Below are 17,255 nucleotides of genomic sequence, written 5' to 3'. Positions count from 1 at the left end.
TGGGGGCCCCTGCTGGTGTAGCAGTACCTTTTCTTTTAAAACAGAATGCATGCGCACACACATATATACATACACACACTCCCAGAGCGACTACACACAAGAGCCCAGATCTGCCAGTTTTTATAGCTCTCTCCTCTGACTGACCCCTCTCCTTTCTCTCTCTTGCTCTGTTTTTATGTTTTGTGTGAGTGTCTTTGTGAATGACTCCGGCAAGTCATGGAGCGTTTTTGTATGGAGGAAAAAAGACTAGATCTCATCCTGGCTCCTGAAGGAGGAGGTTGGAGGGCCGTGCCAGAGCGTATCTCTATTGTAGGCAGAGTGGTATGAGTGGTGCAGTAGAAGGACGTCTGTGAGGCCCTTGAGTAAACACACAGCCTGCTAAAGTGTGTGCGAATAAGTGCTAGGATCATTAGTTTGGGTGTGAATGGGTTCTAATTAGCCACCAGAGTGTGTGCGTGCTTGTGTGTTTGTGTGCGTTTGCGTCTACGTCCACAAGAAAAGAAGGTTAGGAACCCAGGCCCTGTGAGTTCACGGGCTCTGCGGTTTGTCTCTCTACGGGTTTATCAGCTCATTAAGGAGACCTCCGCTCCCATTAAGGGTCCAATTAAGAAGCAGGGTGGTGAGGCTCATTCGGGTGGCAGCGCTGAACTGGATTCCTGAGGCAGCAGAATTCAGAGCTCGACAATGTGACACGTCTTCCACACCAGCAGAGCTAATTAGTAAATTACTACACTTGAGAAATAACATACTTTAATTGTCGGATCTCGAGTGTTTGTAGGTGTTTGTAGTCTAGTGTCCAGAAAAAGCTCTGCTAGAAAGAAGAGAGGCTGTGGAATGTCACTCGAGCTTTCTCTAATTTGTGTGTGTACCAACAGAAAACAACAAATCCCAAAGCTGTCCATGTGCCGCGCGTATAAGCACAGAGGGACCAAGGGATTTGGACAGAAAAGAGGGGGGGATGCAAGATGCTCAGTGGGAATGTGGGGGAATAAGGGAGGTGGAGAAGCAGAGAAACACAGGAGATTGGAGGGAAAAGACAGAGCTGAAGAGGAGGAGATGGAGCGAGAGAGAGATTGGATGAGTGAGACAGATGGAAGGGGTGATTGGTCATCACAGAGCCTTAGGACAGCTGTTCTTTGATATATTAGTGGACACAATGACCTAAAGCCAGCCTGTAGTCACAGAAAATAGGGACCCTGTTTTTTTTGTTTTTGTTTTGTTTTTTTTGTTTTTTTTTGTTTTTTTTTCCTTCTTGAAGGGAAGGCGGGTGGGGGGTGGACGGACCGCTGCCATTTGTGGACGTGCATTAGCAGGCACGGGGGATGGGGGAGTTGTTTCTAAAATTACGAGCATGAAGTGACGCATCCAGCAATTATTCTGGAGGCTTTCTAGTTTTGGAGAGTGCTGAGAAAAGCAGCGCAAAATGAGCGCGCTCGCTCTCAGACGGGACTTTGCATTTTGCTGCACTCTCATTAGCAATTCTAAACACGTTTGTCAATTAATCAATGTTTAGCAAAATGCCATCAGGTAGTTTGGCCGCTGCTCCACCTCCATCCACTTTGCTTAAAATAGCAACTTTTAATGCCACAGAACATTCATCTGCCTCTAATTTACCCTTTTTGTTTTATTTTGAATCGATATTTATTTTTTTTCACTTATCCTAGTTACATGGCATTACAAAGGTATTAAAATTGTATCATTAAGTTTAAAAACCCGCACACACTTTTGTCATTTTGTCCTTATCCTCTCATGAAGTAATATTAGCTTCACACGCTGACAAAAACTCTTCTGACAGCTGGCCTGGAACAATCCCAGAGGAGGGTGAAACAAAAAAGGAGTAAGTCAAACTGTCATTCTGATGCATGGAGTGCAGATAGCTCTATCCACAGAAAGATGAAAGTATAGAGATAGAGACACACATACACACCCACACAAAAAACACACAGAGGACATCCCTCAATGCCACTGCAGGAGATGGGCTCTGTCCTCCTGGGAGTGTACTGGTGAGGCGTCTTTGAAAAGAGCTGCGTCTGCTCGCGCTCTGGGCAGCAGGTGTGAAAACTCCCCAACAGAGCTCCCGCACTCTTCTGTTATTACATCTTTTTAGGGACATGAAGAGGGAGCAGATGAGCCAGATGCAGCGAGAGGCCTAGCGCGGGATTGTGTTTCATTTGAGTGATAGCAGGCCTGCGACTGAGAATTAGATTTATAATAATTTTCCTCAGCAATCTCCAATTATGCACGTCTGATATATGATGATCCCCGCTGGTCGGGGTTCGCATTATCCCCGTTTTAACGTGGGTTGACGAGGGTCTCAAGAGCCGACCTTTAACAGCTTTTTGGCAATACCCCACACAATCACAGAGGCTCCTCTGCAACTGTGGGGTAATAATGTACAGGGTGACTCGACACGGTGTAACACGAGTGTCGTACGAAATAATCCAAAATTTATGGCAGGAATTTATTATCTTTTATCACCGTCTTCAGGTCCGAACTGTGCAAGGGGCTGATAAAATGTGTATTTCATACCAAAGTGTGAAAACGTCCAGAGACAATTTTCTACTCTGTCCACCAGCTAGGCTGTGAAATGTGGCCGGTCTCTCCGATTGGTGTTTTTACGACACACCGGTAGCATGCAGCAGCATACAGCCTAGAAAGAATGCCCTGCTTGATATTAGTATCATAAATCATAGTGAACTTGAGAGCAGAGGACTTCAGGGGCTTGAAACAGCAAATCAAGATAACATACATACACAAGAGATTTTCAGTTGCTTCGTGGTTTGCGTGCTAAACTGATGGTCATTTGTGAGATTTCCTATTCAAAGCAGTGCGTTGGGTTTTTAAAATGAGCAGTTGTGTTTAAAGATTTCAGACGAAAAAGGGAAAAAGTTTGTCTTACATATTTATAAGTGCCAAGCGTGAGTTTCGTCCAATAACTCATCGATCAGGTTGTGCTCGCTGAACACGTCCCGACTGATGCGGTCATTGGAACATCAACTTTGTGATTTATCAGCACAAACACAACGCCCGTCACACTTTGCCCTTCTCCACTTTCATTCCCCTTTTGCAATATCGGTGTGCGGTGCTTTGTGTGACTGCGCCCCTTTTAAGCTTTTTTTTCTTCTCCCTTTTTAAAGTGGCTGTTTTCTGAGAAGTTGTCTCAATTGAATTCCTGACACACTGCCAGAACAGCCGGAGCAGCATTCTCAAAACAATTTGACACTGTGCTCTCTGCAACTTTTTGTTCATAGGTATTGAAAGAATTTTGTTTTAGGCATCAAGTCTACTTTTTCATGTTGAGAATTTTTTTTCCCACCAGTATATTTTACTTTCAGGTAGAATAGCTGACCAGACTTGGAGGGTAACTCTTTATATTTCCAAGACTGCAAATTTTAAGTTTAGTTAAGCAATCATTTCTATCAGCTTAACTTTTCTTGTTATTAAAAAATAAAATTTTAGAAACAATGTAACGAATGCATTAACTTTTTTTTCCAACAGAGTGGAGGTGTTGTGTAGATTTATTTATTTTCTGGTCTGTGGATGGGGTGGAGCTGAACTCTGAATATATCCCAGATTAAATTGATCCAAAGCTCTCTTGTTTACAAGCGGCCTCTTCGCAGTCGGTGCGGTTTAATAGCCCACTGTCCCAGAAGGCTTGTTGCATCCATGTCCGTTTTGTTCCTCGAGGCCGGGAAAACAAAAGTGCCGGGAATGGAGAAGGGGGGGGGCAGGAGCCTCAGGGGAGCTGTGAAATGGCACTGGAGCCCTCCGTCTCGGGGCTTCCAGCCAAGATAAGGTTTCACCTCACTCACTGATACTTATTTTATAGGAAACCACAACGCAGTCGAGAGCAATACCAGCCTTTATGGGCCACGAGCTACTTCAGTTTCAGCCAGTCAACAGGAGACTCTGTGACTTTGCAGGTGGCAGATCTGAGCATTTGAGGGCAGAAATCACAGCACTCCCCACACGCTCCCCCGTTTGGCATAAGTAGTCTAATTTTAATTTTAGGGCCTCCTCAAAGGAAAGCTGGTCTCTGCTGAAGTGAGCTGTGCCACTGTCTTCATCACACACACTCCTACAATGGGATGCAGCTCACACAAGTTCCTCAATAAATCCCAGGCTGACACAAAAGCTGTCAGTAGACTGCTGCTGAATAGATTAATAAGATTTCCATAATTAGACAGGGCCCTGACAATAGGATCCTTTAGGCTTTGTCTCAGGGCCAACTGGATTGTCCGATTCGCGCACGTCTGCTGGATGGTCGTCCGCCACAATGGCCGCACAGACAGTAAGGCGGTCAGCAGAAGAACATCTGTCTCTCCTGGGGCCAAGAACACACACAAACAGTGGGAAGTTTTATATGCATACACAGAAGGTTCTTATCAACCTCCCCACACTCAGTCGCACTCGGTCAACAGAAGAGCCATGCCATTATCTGTGTATATTTAACTTGGTCATTGCAAGTGATTTTTATTCACTTTGAATTTAACAGTGTAAGTGATAAAAGAGAAAACATTACACACTTTGTATTTAGATCACAGAGGAGCTTTACTTTGTATTGTTAGCATGAAGAAAAGCTTCAGTTGTATTGGATTCATATTTGTAAACAATATTCAAATCATAAAAGTCGTCTTTTATATGAGACGGAGTTCAGGGGATGGTGGCGCATAAATAAAAATATCAGCTCATCAGTGTTACTTGCAAATGGATTACAACATTTAGTGATTGCATTAGCAGCGCTAATGCTTCTATGTCACAACCCAGCATCGCATTAAAGCATGTATTGAAGTTAATCTAATGATTGCACTGCTATGCACAGTATGTCCACATTGTCCTGATTTCCTACTTCTAATCTTAGGTTTCTTCCCGTCCCTCCAGTGAATTAATCTGCGTGATGGCTCTGATTTAAGCAGAAGTGTAGATTAGTGCTCGCTCAGTTCATTGTGGAGTGCTACTACTCCTACTACTAAAACCACAATCCAGCACCGGGAAAGATCTAATTGCATGGGACGCTAAACTGCTCAGCAACCCCGCTGTTTTCATCAGGGGTGAATGATCACTCGCATCGCTCTGTGGAAGAATTATAATAACGCTCAGATTTAACAGTGAATTGGTTTTTCAGTTACGGGCAGCTGGTCATTACTCCGGTCAGCGGGGTAGTGTACCATCCTGTATTAGAACTACTCTAATGATGGAGAGGACAGCAGTTAGCCCGCCTCACTGAGTCCTCTAATGTCTGCGCAAGTCTGCTTAGAAAGGACGAAGTGCCTGCTGTCCACTCTTTCCCCTCCCTGCCTCCATCCCTGCCTTTACCATCCCTCCCTCCCCACTGCAGGTTTTATGAGCTCCCCTGGGCTCTCATCCATCTCTGTCACACACAGGCCCCATTATTGGGGCTGCTCACAAACTGGTTGGGCTGCAGATGGGAAGGGCCTGCAGGACATGTATATGGTTTCTTCAGCCTGGACAAAGACCTGCAAGTCAGACCAAAAAAAAAAGTGGTCATCTGGGTGTGGACAAGCCAATGTCTTCAGCATGTTTTTAAAAATAGAAGTGAACACAGAGCAAGACTGTTCTTGTACATCTTGCTGCCGTGGGTGTGAGGCTCTGTGAGTTGGGTGAAGCTTAGGGAAGCGCTTGAACTGATTTGGCCATTGAGAACTTAAGGCAGTGCATTTGAATATGAAGGACATGATAATCCAATGGCCATCTGGTCTGCCGGTCTCATCTGACTGAATAAACAGGCGTAATCTGAAAACACACACGCGGAGGTTTGGAAATTGGGTAAGGAGAGAGGCCAAAGTTTGGGAGTGAGCTAGAGACCAAGAGAGCAGCAGCTTCTAATCTTGGACTGTGGATATTGAGCTTTGATTTAAATGGCAATAAGAGTCCTGGCTCCACACACACAGACAGCCATGAATAATGAATCATCAGGCGTCCGCTGAAGGAAAGGCAGAGACAGCAGCAATGATGACTTTCGCCATATTCCCTTTTACCTCCCGGTTTGTGACTGAAGTAGTCCTCACCTTGGGGTAAATCATGACAGTTCAGTAATGCCAAGCTATGTGTGGAATGTCAAGCTAGTGCCTCAGCAAGATGCAGCACTCTTCATGAAATGAACAATCCTATAATTATAAGATTGTGATTTTTTTTTTTTTTTTTTTTTTTTTTTTTTGTAAACCAGCTTTTAAACTATTGTTAATTACATCCGTTGCATGAGGGGAAACATGAAAAACAGATTTTTCTTGCTCTTCTCTGTCCTGTTAACTCAGCGATGATCAATTAGACCACGACCACTGCTGAAGTCAGCCAGAGGAACAGGCATTCCACTTTCCCAATGTTCCATAGGAGACTGTGCTGATGAATAGCACACTATGCTGCATTTCCAAACCCACCCACCCCCCTTTCTTTCTTGCTTTCTTTTTCACTCTCTCCACACCACTGTCCACACACACACACACACACACACACACACACACACACACACACACACACACACACACACACACACACACACACACACCCTTGTTCATTTCTCCCTTTCTCCCCTCCCCGTGTCCAGCCGGCCACTGGGCCTTTGGAGCTCTGGTGTACGGTGGGTGGGTGGATTGGTGGGTGGTACGTGGGGGGGCAGGGCGAAGAGAGCAGGCATTCAGAGCAACATGCACAGGGAGATAACAATAGCTCCTCTGGGAGATCTGCAGATGCTAGCAGTACAGGCAATAGTAGTGGGATCTTATCGCTACGCCAACATAAGCTAGGAAAGTGTGAAACAACACATCCAACCCACTGATCAGCTTTCCCCCCCCCGGTTTGACCACAAATTAAAGATTAAAATGAAAAACTGAATTTTAGGCATTCTGACACTTTCTTTGTGTGTTTTAAATATATATAAATAAATATAACCATGGTTAAGATCATGGAAAGTCTTGCTGCTTACTGCACCCAGATGCCCATGTAAACGCATACTGTGGAGAAAAACATGGCCATAGATTAACTTATATGATGACCAATAAAGTGCACACTTCAGGCTTTCCTGTCTAAATTGAAAGTGTAATGATTAATAACTTTTTTTTCTGATGCAAGTCTAATTAGAAGAAAAATATAACTTGTTTTATTTACTATTTTTTTTGTTTTGTTTCTATCAGGCCTGTTAAAGATGCACTGGAACCCAGAGCATGCCCAGCCCCTCAGCCAGTGGCCTGAGCAGCACCTGGACGTCTCCTCCACCACCTCCTCTCCGGCCCACAAGTCAGAATTTTACTCTGGCCGTAGCCGCAGCTCCTACAACTACGCCTGGGCCAATGACGACATCTCTGCCCTTACAGCCTCCAACTTGTTGAAGCGCTATGCTGAGAAGTATGCCGGCGTGCTGGACTCGCCATATGACCGGCCTTCTGCTGTGGGCACCTATCCAGAGTCGGGGGCCTTTGGGAGCCTAAATAACCAAAAGACTGAGCTGGAGCCTTGGCCACTGACGCACAGCACTGAAGCCTCCTATCCCCTGGGGCCTCCTGGAGGCCATGACGGCCATTCGGGGTCCAAGACTGCAGCCACGTCCACGGGCCCTCCGGGGATTGGCAGCGTGTCAGTATTGAACAGTAACCTTTCAGACTCAGGTTACAGTGGTAGCAGCTCCTGCAGTGGGTCCACTGAGTACCCCTCTCGCTACAATGGCACCTATCTTTCCTCAGGTTTTTGTCCGCAACCCAACGCAGCACTTCCCCCTGCCTCTCTCCACACTCTCCAATCCACTCCCACTCTTGTGCCCAGCTATAGCCCTGCCACGCCAGTCTACAACTACCCCCCCAGCACATACCCTCCTCAGACCAGCCTTGCTCCTGGCTACAGCCACCCCTCTTCGACTTACCTCCCCTCAGGTCTACCGGCCCCTACCCCTGTTCCCTCAAGGCCCACTGTGGTAGGAGGCAGCTATAGTTACCAGAGCACGAGCCTTGGGACATCTGAATCTGGAGGGACATTGAAAAGAAAAGCTTTTGAGATGGGTGTTGAAGATGCTGAGAGTGGGGACCGGTCGCGGTACAGGAAATACAGCTATGACCCTGTGAAGGCTGGGGGAAGCTCACCCTACAGTGTGAATGATAAAACGGATTGCCATGGAAATGGCTTCAGTAGTTCAGGCAGCACAGACCCTCAGACCTTCAAGCCCAGTAAGCCCTCCTCTCAGCCCTTGGTGTCTCCTCAGTTTGGGGCGGCAGGGCAGTACAGCCCTCCAACAGGCATGACGGGGGAGAATGGCATGACAGAACAGGGATTCACCCAGCAGCAGCAGCAGCAGCATTCCCAGGCTGTCAAACACCCTCCATTATGTGCTCCAACTGCTGAGGCTATGAAGAGTCCAGACCCGCGACTGTTAGACCTCATCAATGGGGAGTTATTGGACTGCATCCCTGCATTGGGCTGGGGTGAGCTGGCTGGACTCACACATGTCAAAGCTGCCCTGGAGGAGGACCTGATGTGGCCCGTGTTGAGGCCAAGTCCAGTGGTGCAGCCACCAAGAACCGTCCTGCTGTTCGGCCCCAGAGGAGGGGGTAAGACGACACTGACTCGCTCACTGGCTTCGCAGTTAGGGGCCTCCTTCTACCGTTTGAGTGGAACCATGCTGGCCTCTAAAGGGAAGCCTGAGGCAGAACACATTCTGGGGTCTCTGTTGCAGGTGGCGGGGGCACGGCAACCCTCAGTTGTGCTACTTAGTCAGGTGGAAGCCATGGAAGAGGAGGGCCTGAGGCAGGTACTGCTGAGCACCCTGGAGAAAGCTCAGGTGGGGACCACAGGTCTGGTGATTCTTGTATGCGCCACTGGAAGGCCAGATCTGCTGCAAGATGCTGTCCATCGGAGCTTTGCTAAGCGTTACCACGTCGGCCTACCAGATGTGGCTATGCGCAGAGAGGTACTGCTGCAGGCGCTGTCACCCCAGGGCTTCAGCCTGAGCGAGAGGGAGCTGAGCGGTGTGCTGCAGCGCACGGAGGGCTTCACTGTGCGGGAGCTGCTGCAGTTCAGCCAGCAGGTGCTCTCGTCAGCATCCTCCTCAACTGGAGCCATGCACGGCCTCACCACGTCTAGCAAACCCCCCGACTTTACAGACTTCGAGAATGCCTTCTGCAAGGTGCGGCCACACACCACCGCAAAGGAACTGGACACTTGTGTAGAGTGGAGCAAGATGTATAGCCACTGAGAAAGCAGCCAGTCACAGTACTCGGACTGCATTATGACCCTGTCTCTGCATCGGCATAGAAAGCCTTTGGAATGTTTTTGTTTTCCTTTTTGTTTTTTGTAATTACTTACAGATTATAGAGCCAAAAGAGCCAGAGAAGCTCACAAATATGGGAGAGATGACAAGGTTGTTTCACTGGCAGAAGCATGCAATGATGTGCTGTTTTTGTTTTGCTGTAAATACCCGCAATATTTTGTTTTTCCCAAAGAAAATAAGGACGGGGCTTGTTAAAGTGTATTAGTAGTTTGGCCAATGGGAAAACCAGATAGCTGTTTTATGACTCAGAGATCCTGATTAGCCTGGGTCCAGGACAAAATCAATTATTTGTCGCAAGGTGAAGCGGTCCAAGCTTATGGATAATCAGGGTTTGGAAAATCCCTCCCCCCCTCCCCTTTGGCTGCTACTCTCAGGATCCTATTTATTACCAGTCCACTTCCATGCTTTCCAAATGTTGATTTACTCATTGAATTGCCACTAATCATTCAGTGCAAAGGGCTTGGGATCTGCAACATTTCAGCAAACCAGTTTTGACCAAAAAACTTGTTAAACCAAATACAAAAGCAGCAGTACTCTCAAATTTCTCCAAATGGGCTGGTTCTTCAAATCGGTGTATTGATGTTGACAGCTTGTTACCAAATCATGAAACAGCAGCTTCTCCTTACTATTCTGCATCTTTTATTTCCTGTCATGTTAAAGATCACATACTTAATTTTGTATTATTCACATTCCGCCTTAAGTCCAGTTTCCCTCGAAATCTTCAGTTAGAGCCACATTAATCCACCTGCACATCCAGCTTCTCCTTCAGCATGTCTGTTTTTTCGATTTCACTTACTGCTTTTTTTTTTTTTTGTTTTGTTTTTTGTTTTTGTAGTATGTAGTCATGTTTGAAATGCTCAGGAAGAATTTTACCTCAGAAATATGAAATAAAGAATGTATGTAATCGTAGGGTCTTAGTAGAGAGTGGCAGAGCGTGAGATAAAGGTGCGAGGAGAAACCTGATGGTCTTGTAGTACCCACTTCAACGAGGCTTTTACCTCGGGAGAGAAACTTGAATCTGCTACAAAGAGTAACATTGAATGTAATTCAGGTATTTCAAAGGATTTTTGATGCCATAAATCCATGTATTATTATATATGAATATATACCTTTTTTTTCCTGGTCTTTTAACCTTTATTTTTATTGTAGTTTATGGTGAAGTGACGATTGTGTTGAAGAAATGCTATGTAGAATACAGGAAAAAAATATTCCTTTTTTGTTGGACAAACTGCTTGCAAAAATCTGTGATATCTAGTGTTTACACATCCTGCATATACATGTCTGCTTTATAATTTCACTGCTGCGTAACATCACTTGAAACTGTAAATACAATAAACACACACAATCACCCACGACGAAGCACAAGATGCCATCCAAAAAGACAAGTTTTGAGAAGTATGTATAGCTTTTAACAAATCCCAAAGTATGAAAATTCACAGCTGATGTGTACATATTGTGGAAGAACCCAACATGTAGACAATCCAAAGCAATCTCCCCTTTTCCAGGAGCTCTGTGGTTGTTTTAATAAGTGGGGAAAAACCCAAGTCTTTTGTCTGCAGCAGCAGAGGTTGTGTGCATTAGACTGTTGCCATGGTCCTGAGGAGGTATAAACAGAATGATGTAATATTTCCTACCGTCCTTCTCCTCTCTCCGTCTCTCCCGCCCTCATCACTCTTTTTCTTTTTTTTTTTTTTCTGGTTTTCTCACTCACCGATGCAATCTCATTAGATTGGATTGCCCCCTGGCCACAAAACCCAGTGGCCATGTGGCGTTGCATCTTCTCCCCACCCCCTTCCCCTCTCCTTATACCGATTCCTCTGGAGTGGAAGGGGTCTGATTGATGTCCAGCAATCCTATAGCACAGTGCAGACCTCCATTTCCAGTTGGTAGCTTCAGTCATGCCATACAGCCCCCACTGACTAAACTGATTGCCCTTTTGGAAATTAAAAAAAAAAAAAAAACACTTTTTACAACTAGCAGAACAACCCCTGGCCCATCAGCATTGTGCTGGAACTGCAAGCGATAATTCATTTGGTAATTACATAAATTTAAAAAAACCTTTTGATTGCCTGTCCCCTGTACTTCTCACAGTTTGTCCAACAAAACAAGCTTTTATTTTGTACATTTGGATCTGTTATCACAGTAACTTTGTTCTTGGTTATTGTACATTTTCTGTAACCATTTCTACCTCATTTTTGCGGCATATTGTACATGAAAGTATTTATTTCATGTCTTTTTTGATGTCTGTTTAAAAAAAACAAAAACAAATGATTATGTTCTTGAACTGTAATAGTCTACCTCAGAAAAGACTGTATTTTAAGATAAGAGTATCATACAATATTAAACAGAATTTGTCAATATTACGTTGCAGTTTTTCACTGGTTGACGTAACAGTAATAGCTATGGTTGATCCCGGCATCGAGGTCAGTTGCTTACATAGACGGTGTGGTGTTTTACGCACAAAGTTAAATCATAAGGCTTTGGATCTTTTTAGCTTGGACTGAATTCACACAGTTGGTTGTACAGTCAGCATATTAAGTGCTGTTAAAGACAGAAAAGACTCCTGTAAATGTGAGTAATGAAGATAAGGCAGCCGAGGATACTGTGCACATAATTTTGCCAGTCTGCAAGCGTGTGTGTGTCTTTGTGTGTGCGTGCGCTGTAGCATCCAGAAGCAGTGCGAACACACCCCTGAGGCTTAAGGCCCAACACCAGAGCACAGAGGTCCTTCATCCCTGTCACTATCTGTAAACAACAGCTCGTCCCAGTGGCCTAGCCTGCGCTATTTCTGGCCTTTTCCTGACATCTTTCAAACACTCAAAACTAAGAAGTAAATTTGAGCAACTCCATGCAAACAAGTGAAAGTTTAGCTTAAGTCTGAAAACAGAATCCGTCACTCCTCGGTTACAGGTAGGGTTGTTAAAGGGCGTTTTGAAACATCTGAATGAATCCCGGTGGAAGCGTGGTGCTGCTGGTGTTAATGACAAGAGTAATTAATTGTCTAATAATGATACATAGCGCTGTTATAAGCACAACCTTGTGCAGCAGCTGCCCTTCATCCTCTGGTGAAGGATAATTGTCTCCGCAGCTGTTTAAAAATTATTTAATATCTTTTACTGTCACAATCCCGATAACATTATCTGCAGAACAACATAACCTTGTAAAGGTAGAACGGATCACGCAGTGGCTGTGGGGAGAGTTCAATGAGTACAATGACGAATAAATACGCTACTAATATTTTACCAACTGTGGTCTAAAGCCAACGCGTTTTTCTGCAAGCAGCAGACTCATATAAAGCTATAAAGTGCTGCCCTCACTACTTGATGATACTGCAGTGAGGGGGTTTGCAATTATTTGACCAAATGATGGTACTTAAAAAAAAAACCCCATATGGTTACCTTCTGCATTTAATACTTTTATATCCTGACGTCCATCCAGGAAGAGCCTGAAAAGCAATTTGTCCTTTTTGTCCTACAGTGGCTTCTGTCCTCCAGGAAGTCAATCATTTTTGTCCCCCTGCTGATTGGAGGTAATTAGGCGAGCAGAGTTTCTAACTGGATAATAAAAGATGCTAATGAGTCGCTGTCCTATTTACTGATAAAGTGGTAGTGAATAGCAGGACACAGCTCAGCCACATTTCCCTGACGGCGGCACACAGAAGCAAAGATTCAGAATAATTTAAAATTTATATTTATTCATTGCCAGACTAATTTCTTTATTTGGGTGGGTTTAATATGAAATTGTGGTCATATAAGATTAACAAGATGTTCTCAAAGGAGTCTAACCAAGACATGGACTGATAATACGTGTTTTTAATATCTGCTTGTATGTTTGATGTTGTGCTCTCAGATCAGGCAGCATAAGACTGAATATTTTTCAGCGTGCGCTCAGACTTCATAACTAATCTTCATGATGTTCATCGTCATTGAATGCTCCCGATTCGAAGGTCCCAAAACCTGAATGTTATTTATGGTAACAACTATCATTAAAAAAAAAGGGTCATTCTCTGAATCTCACTTCACCCCGACACAGATCTCCTCCCTACCTATACGTGCTGCCGGCCTTCCATTGTACAGGCCTTGATACTGACAAGGTTGACATCAGAGGAGAGCTCTGACACGGGGTGAGTTAGGACTGCCAGCTGTTAGCAATCAAGTCTATTTTGAAGTCAGGGACACACAGACCCCCAGGGCCAAAGTAGCAACTAGCCCAGCCCCTCACTCCCCAACCCACCCAAATCAGCCTACAACCTCCGAGCACCCCCGGTCCCACAGATAGCTAGCACATCTGTATTGGTTCCAGATGTTGCAAACTTGCACTGAGCGTCCTTTACCTAAGAGCACCCCGAAACAGCGTCAGAGAAGCACAGAGCTTTGTAGTGCAGAAATCTAAAGAATATGCTCCAGTGCCTGCCATACTGGTGACAGAGAAATCATATTGTGGCAGTGTGCAGCCTTCCCAGAGAATAAGCTCTTTGTCATTTAACATTAGATATAGGCTCTCTCTTTAATAACAGGCATAGCTGTTACCACAAATACCTGAATCTAATCTTTTAGGCTTTCAATATTTTGCCATTTCTGAAAAGAGAGACAAGGGCTAAGGAGACAACACCGGGAAAATGAAAGAATAATCATCAACACAATTATTATGTAAAGTTTGCACCTTCAAGCCCCATACGTAATGGAAAATCCGCACTGAGCAAGAAAAAACAAAGGACACAAAAAAACCAGCTCAGGTTCTTTTAAAGGAAATGCTCAAGCCTTTGCAGCAGCATTGTTTCTGTGTTGGTCAATCAAAGCTCTCAGGAAATTAGATCTGACAGGTGGAATGTCCTGCTGAAATACTTTGGCCTCTGCCCCCCGCTCACATGACCAAAGTGTGATCACTGAATAAATAAATAGTAAATAGATATACAGGAGAAAAAACAGACTGTGTGTTTAAGAACAACGAAAAATATAAATCAGTGAGAGAAGAGCATTAGACAGGGATACTTATAGAAGGGGATCAAAGGGTCAACATTAGATATTCTACTAGGTTAGATTTGCTTGATGCTGGGTAGCCTGCAGATGCTCCTGTGCGGTTTTGCTCTATGGCGCTACATTTCATATCCCCGAACATGTGGCAAATTGTATGTATATCACTACTCCCCCCCTGTGGCTAATCCGTGAAACTGCAGATCCACAAGTGACAAAATTATGTAACGAATCCACTCTTGATTCCCCTGAACTGAATTTTTTGAGTTTTTGTTTTATTCTTGTGCAAATTCCCATCAACATATACATTCAGGCAAACTTCTCTCTCTTTCTCGGATTATTAAATTATAATTTGCTGTGTGTTCAGCAAAAGGACACTACATTCAATCTCGAGTTGATTTGAAATCACCAACCATGATAATAAAATAGGATGTGAAACACCGACGCTGTCAAAAAACCACAATGACTTTCAATTACTGCAAATTCAAAACCAGAAAAAGCAAAACAGAAGCTGAGCTTTTTCAACACATTGACGACCCCTGTTGGCTTCACTTGGCAAGACTTTCACGCGTGTGCTTAAAAGCCATTAATACAAATTACATTAGAAAGGACTCAACCTTACAATGATGCTGGAATAATTCATAAAACTATTTTAAAAATATGTCAAAATTTAAATCTACAGTATGTAATAAACATGTGATGCAAGAGTGAACTGTTACATTCATGTTAATGATTTCTAGTGTGCAGATGCATCAGATCCTGAAGGCATATGTATATATTTACATAATTTTTTTCATACAGATAATAGCTAAAATTGCTTGCGCATGTTTCTGTATGCAGGGTCTGTATAATGCTGTGTGATAAACACTGTATAATCTGTATCGTTATTGCATTTACTTGTAAGTACAGTACATAAGATAAAGGCTATAACTATTAATGCCATCATCATGAGGTAAAAATGTTAGGGATGTTAATAAAATATAAATTGTAGAAGCAGAATTATAGTAAAATGGATTTACATTCTGAACTAAGACAGTAATGAATCAGTGCCCATATTTACAAAATGTGAATGTGCATAGAACAGTAATACTTAGATAGATTTGCATGTGCATATTGCTGCATGCACAAGATTTCTATGAATACATGCGCAGATATGGAAGGTTTCTTTTTCATTTGACTATGCAGTGCTGTAAATCCTTGGTACACCCCATGCAGCAGCAGCTTGCAGCACCACCTTTAGCAGCAATAACTCAATAACTATTGAGTCTCTCACATCGTTGTTAGAAGAATTTTGGCCCACTCTTCTTTGTGAATTTGCTTGGGTTCTTTGAGGTTTGTGGCTCTGGACTGCGACCACAGCATTTCAGTGACCTGAGGTCTGGACTTTGACTCGTCCATTGCAACACTTCTTTTGTTTTCCAGTAGTTCTGTTGTAGATTTGCTGCAAAAGAACAACTGGAGGACTGCAAGGAGACCAGGACTGCAAGGAGCCCAGGTGCTGTGTTTGCTAAACAAATTAAAGAGGAATCACTGTCTCTCTAGTTAGCACGAAGTGTTTGCGTATTATGTCCAAAAATCTACACACCTTTGGTTTTGTCTTTTGAAAGGACATTGTTCTAGGAGTGTTGTGGTTTCTAGAGAAACTGAAGCAGTTATCTCCTGGCAGCCCGTCCAAACAAGCCGCACTTCTTCAGTCTCCAACTTTAACTTTTAAAATGCTGAGGCCTGCAGAGTCTGGGATGTAGCTATTGGATTTTGTGTAGTTTCTCTGAGCACCGTAGGGCAGACCTTGGTCTTATTTTGGTGGTATGTCCACTCCAAAGATTGAAGTGTTTGCTACACTGTATTTACAAACACTTGCTGCAGACCAGCAAACTGCCAAAACTTCTGCTGTTTGTGTTGATGTTAGCCAGAAATGCAGTTTTGTGTTGTTTTTGTTGGGAAAATAAATATGCTTTACATTTCAGACTCCTCCTGTTGTTATGACTACCTTGTTTTGCCTACTTGGTCATCAAAATAATAAGATCTTCAAAATAATTTAATAGTAGACAAAGAGAACTTGGGTAAATACAGAATGCAGTTTTTAAATAATGATTCAATTTAGCTATCCAAACCAAACTGGTCATGTGTGAAAAAGTAAGTGTATTAACTGTGATTAACCACATTTTTGGAAAGGTGAGTTCAGTTTCACTAGCCGTGCCCAAACTTGTGTGAAATGAAGTAGACTAAAAGATCTGAAAAAGCAACACATCATGATCTAAAGAAACAGCAGTGAAACAAAGTCACTGATATCTATTGGTCTGGAAAGGGTTACAAAACCATTAGTAAGGCTTTGGGACTCCAGTGAACCACGGTGAGAGCCATTATCCACTAATGGAAAAAAACATGGAACTATACTGAACCTTCCCGGGAGTGGCCAGCTCAACAAAATTACTCAAAGAGCACATCCAGAACTTATCCAGGAGATCACAAAGGAACCCTGGCCTCACTTGCCTCAGTTCATGATTCAATAATAAGAAAGAGACTGGGCATCCATGGGAGTGCTCCAAGGTGACTACCACTGCTGAACAAAAACAACACTGTCACTGTGGACTGACGAGACAAACCTGAACGTTTTGAAAGGTTTGAGTCATGTTAGCATTTCATAAAAAAATGATACCAGCAGTCAAACATGGTGGTGGCAGTGTGACGGTCTGGGGCTGCTTTGCTGCTTCAGGATGACTTGCTGTCATTGATGGAAACATGAATTCTGCTCTCTGCCAGAAAATCATGAAAGAGAATCAACGGCCATTAGTTCATGCACTGAAGCTCAATCTCAGTTAGGATATGCAGCAGGACACACCAGCAAGTCCACCTCTGGATGACTAAAACAGCACAATGAAGGTTTCGAACAGACTTGAATCTAACTGAGATGTTTTGGCATGAGCTTAACAAGGTCGTTCTTGCTTAAAAACCATCCAAATGTGTCTGAATTAAAATTCTAATTTTGGACAGAAGAATGGGCAGTG

The 17,255-nt window shown here is 43.8% G+C and overlaps 1 protein-coding gene across 3 annotated transcripts in view; it reads left to right on the top strand.

Annotated features, from left to right (window-relative positions):
- fignl2 (fidgetin like 2) overlaps positions 1–11,565 on the top strand; it is a 42,888-nt gene extending 31,323 nt beyond the window's left edge. For all 3 annotated transcript variants that reach the window (XM_063463323.1, XM_063463321.1, XM_063463322.1), the window contains one exon: positions 7,152–11,565. In XM_063463323.1, the coding sequence (XP_063319393.1) occupies positions 7,163–9,199 (2,037 nt within the window). In that variant the 5' untranslated portion in view covers positions 7,152–7,162 and the 3' untranslated portion in view covers positions 9,200–11,565. The remainder of the gene's footprint in view (positions 1–7,151) is intronic.
- The last annotated feature ends 5,690 nt before the right edge of the window (positions 11,566–17,255 follow it).

This window comes from Pelmatolapia mariae, linkage group LG20 (genome assembly GCF_036321145.2).
Source record: "Pelmatolapia mariae isolate MD_Pm_ZW linkage group LG20, Pm_UMD_F_2, whole genome shotgun sequence".
NCBI classification, from domain to species: Eukaryota; Metazoa; Chordata; class Actinopteri; order Cichliformes; family Cichlidae; genus Pelmatolapia; species Pelmatolapia mariae.
This window is presented reverse-complemented; position numbering and strand designations above follow the sequence as displayed.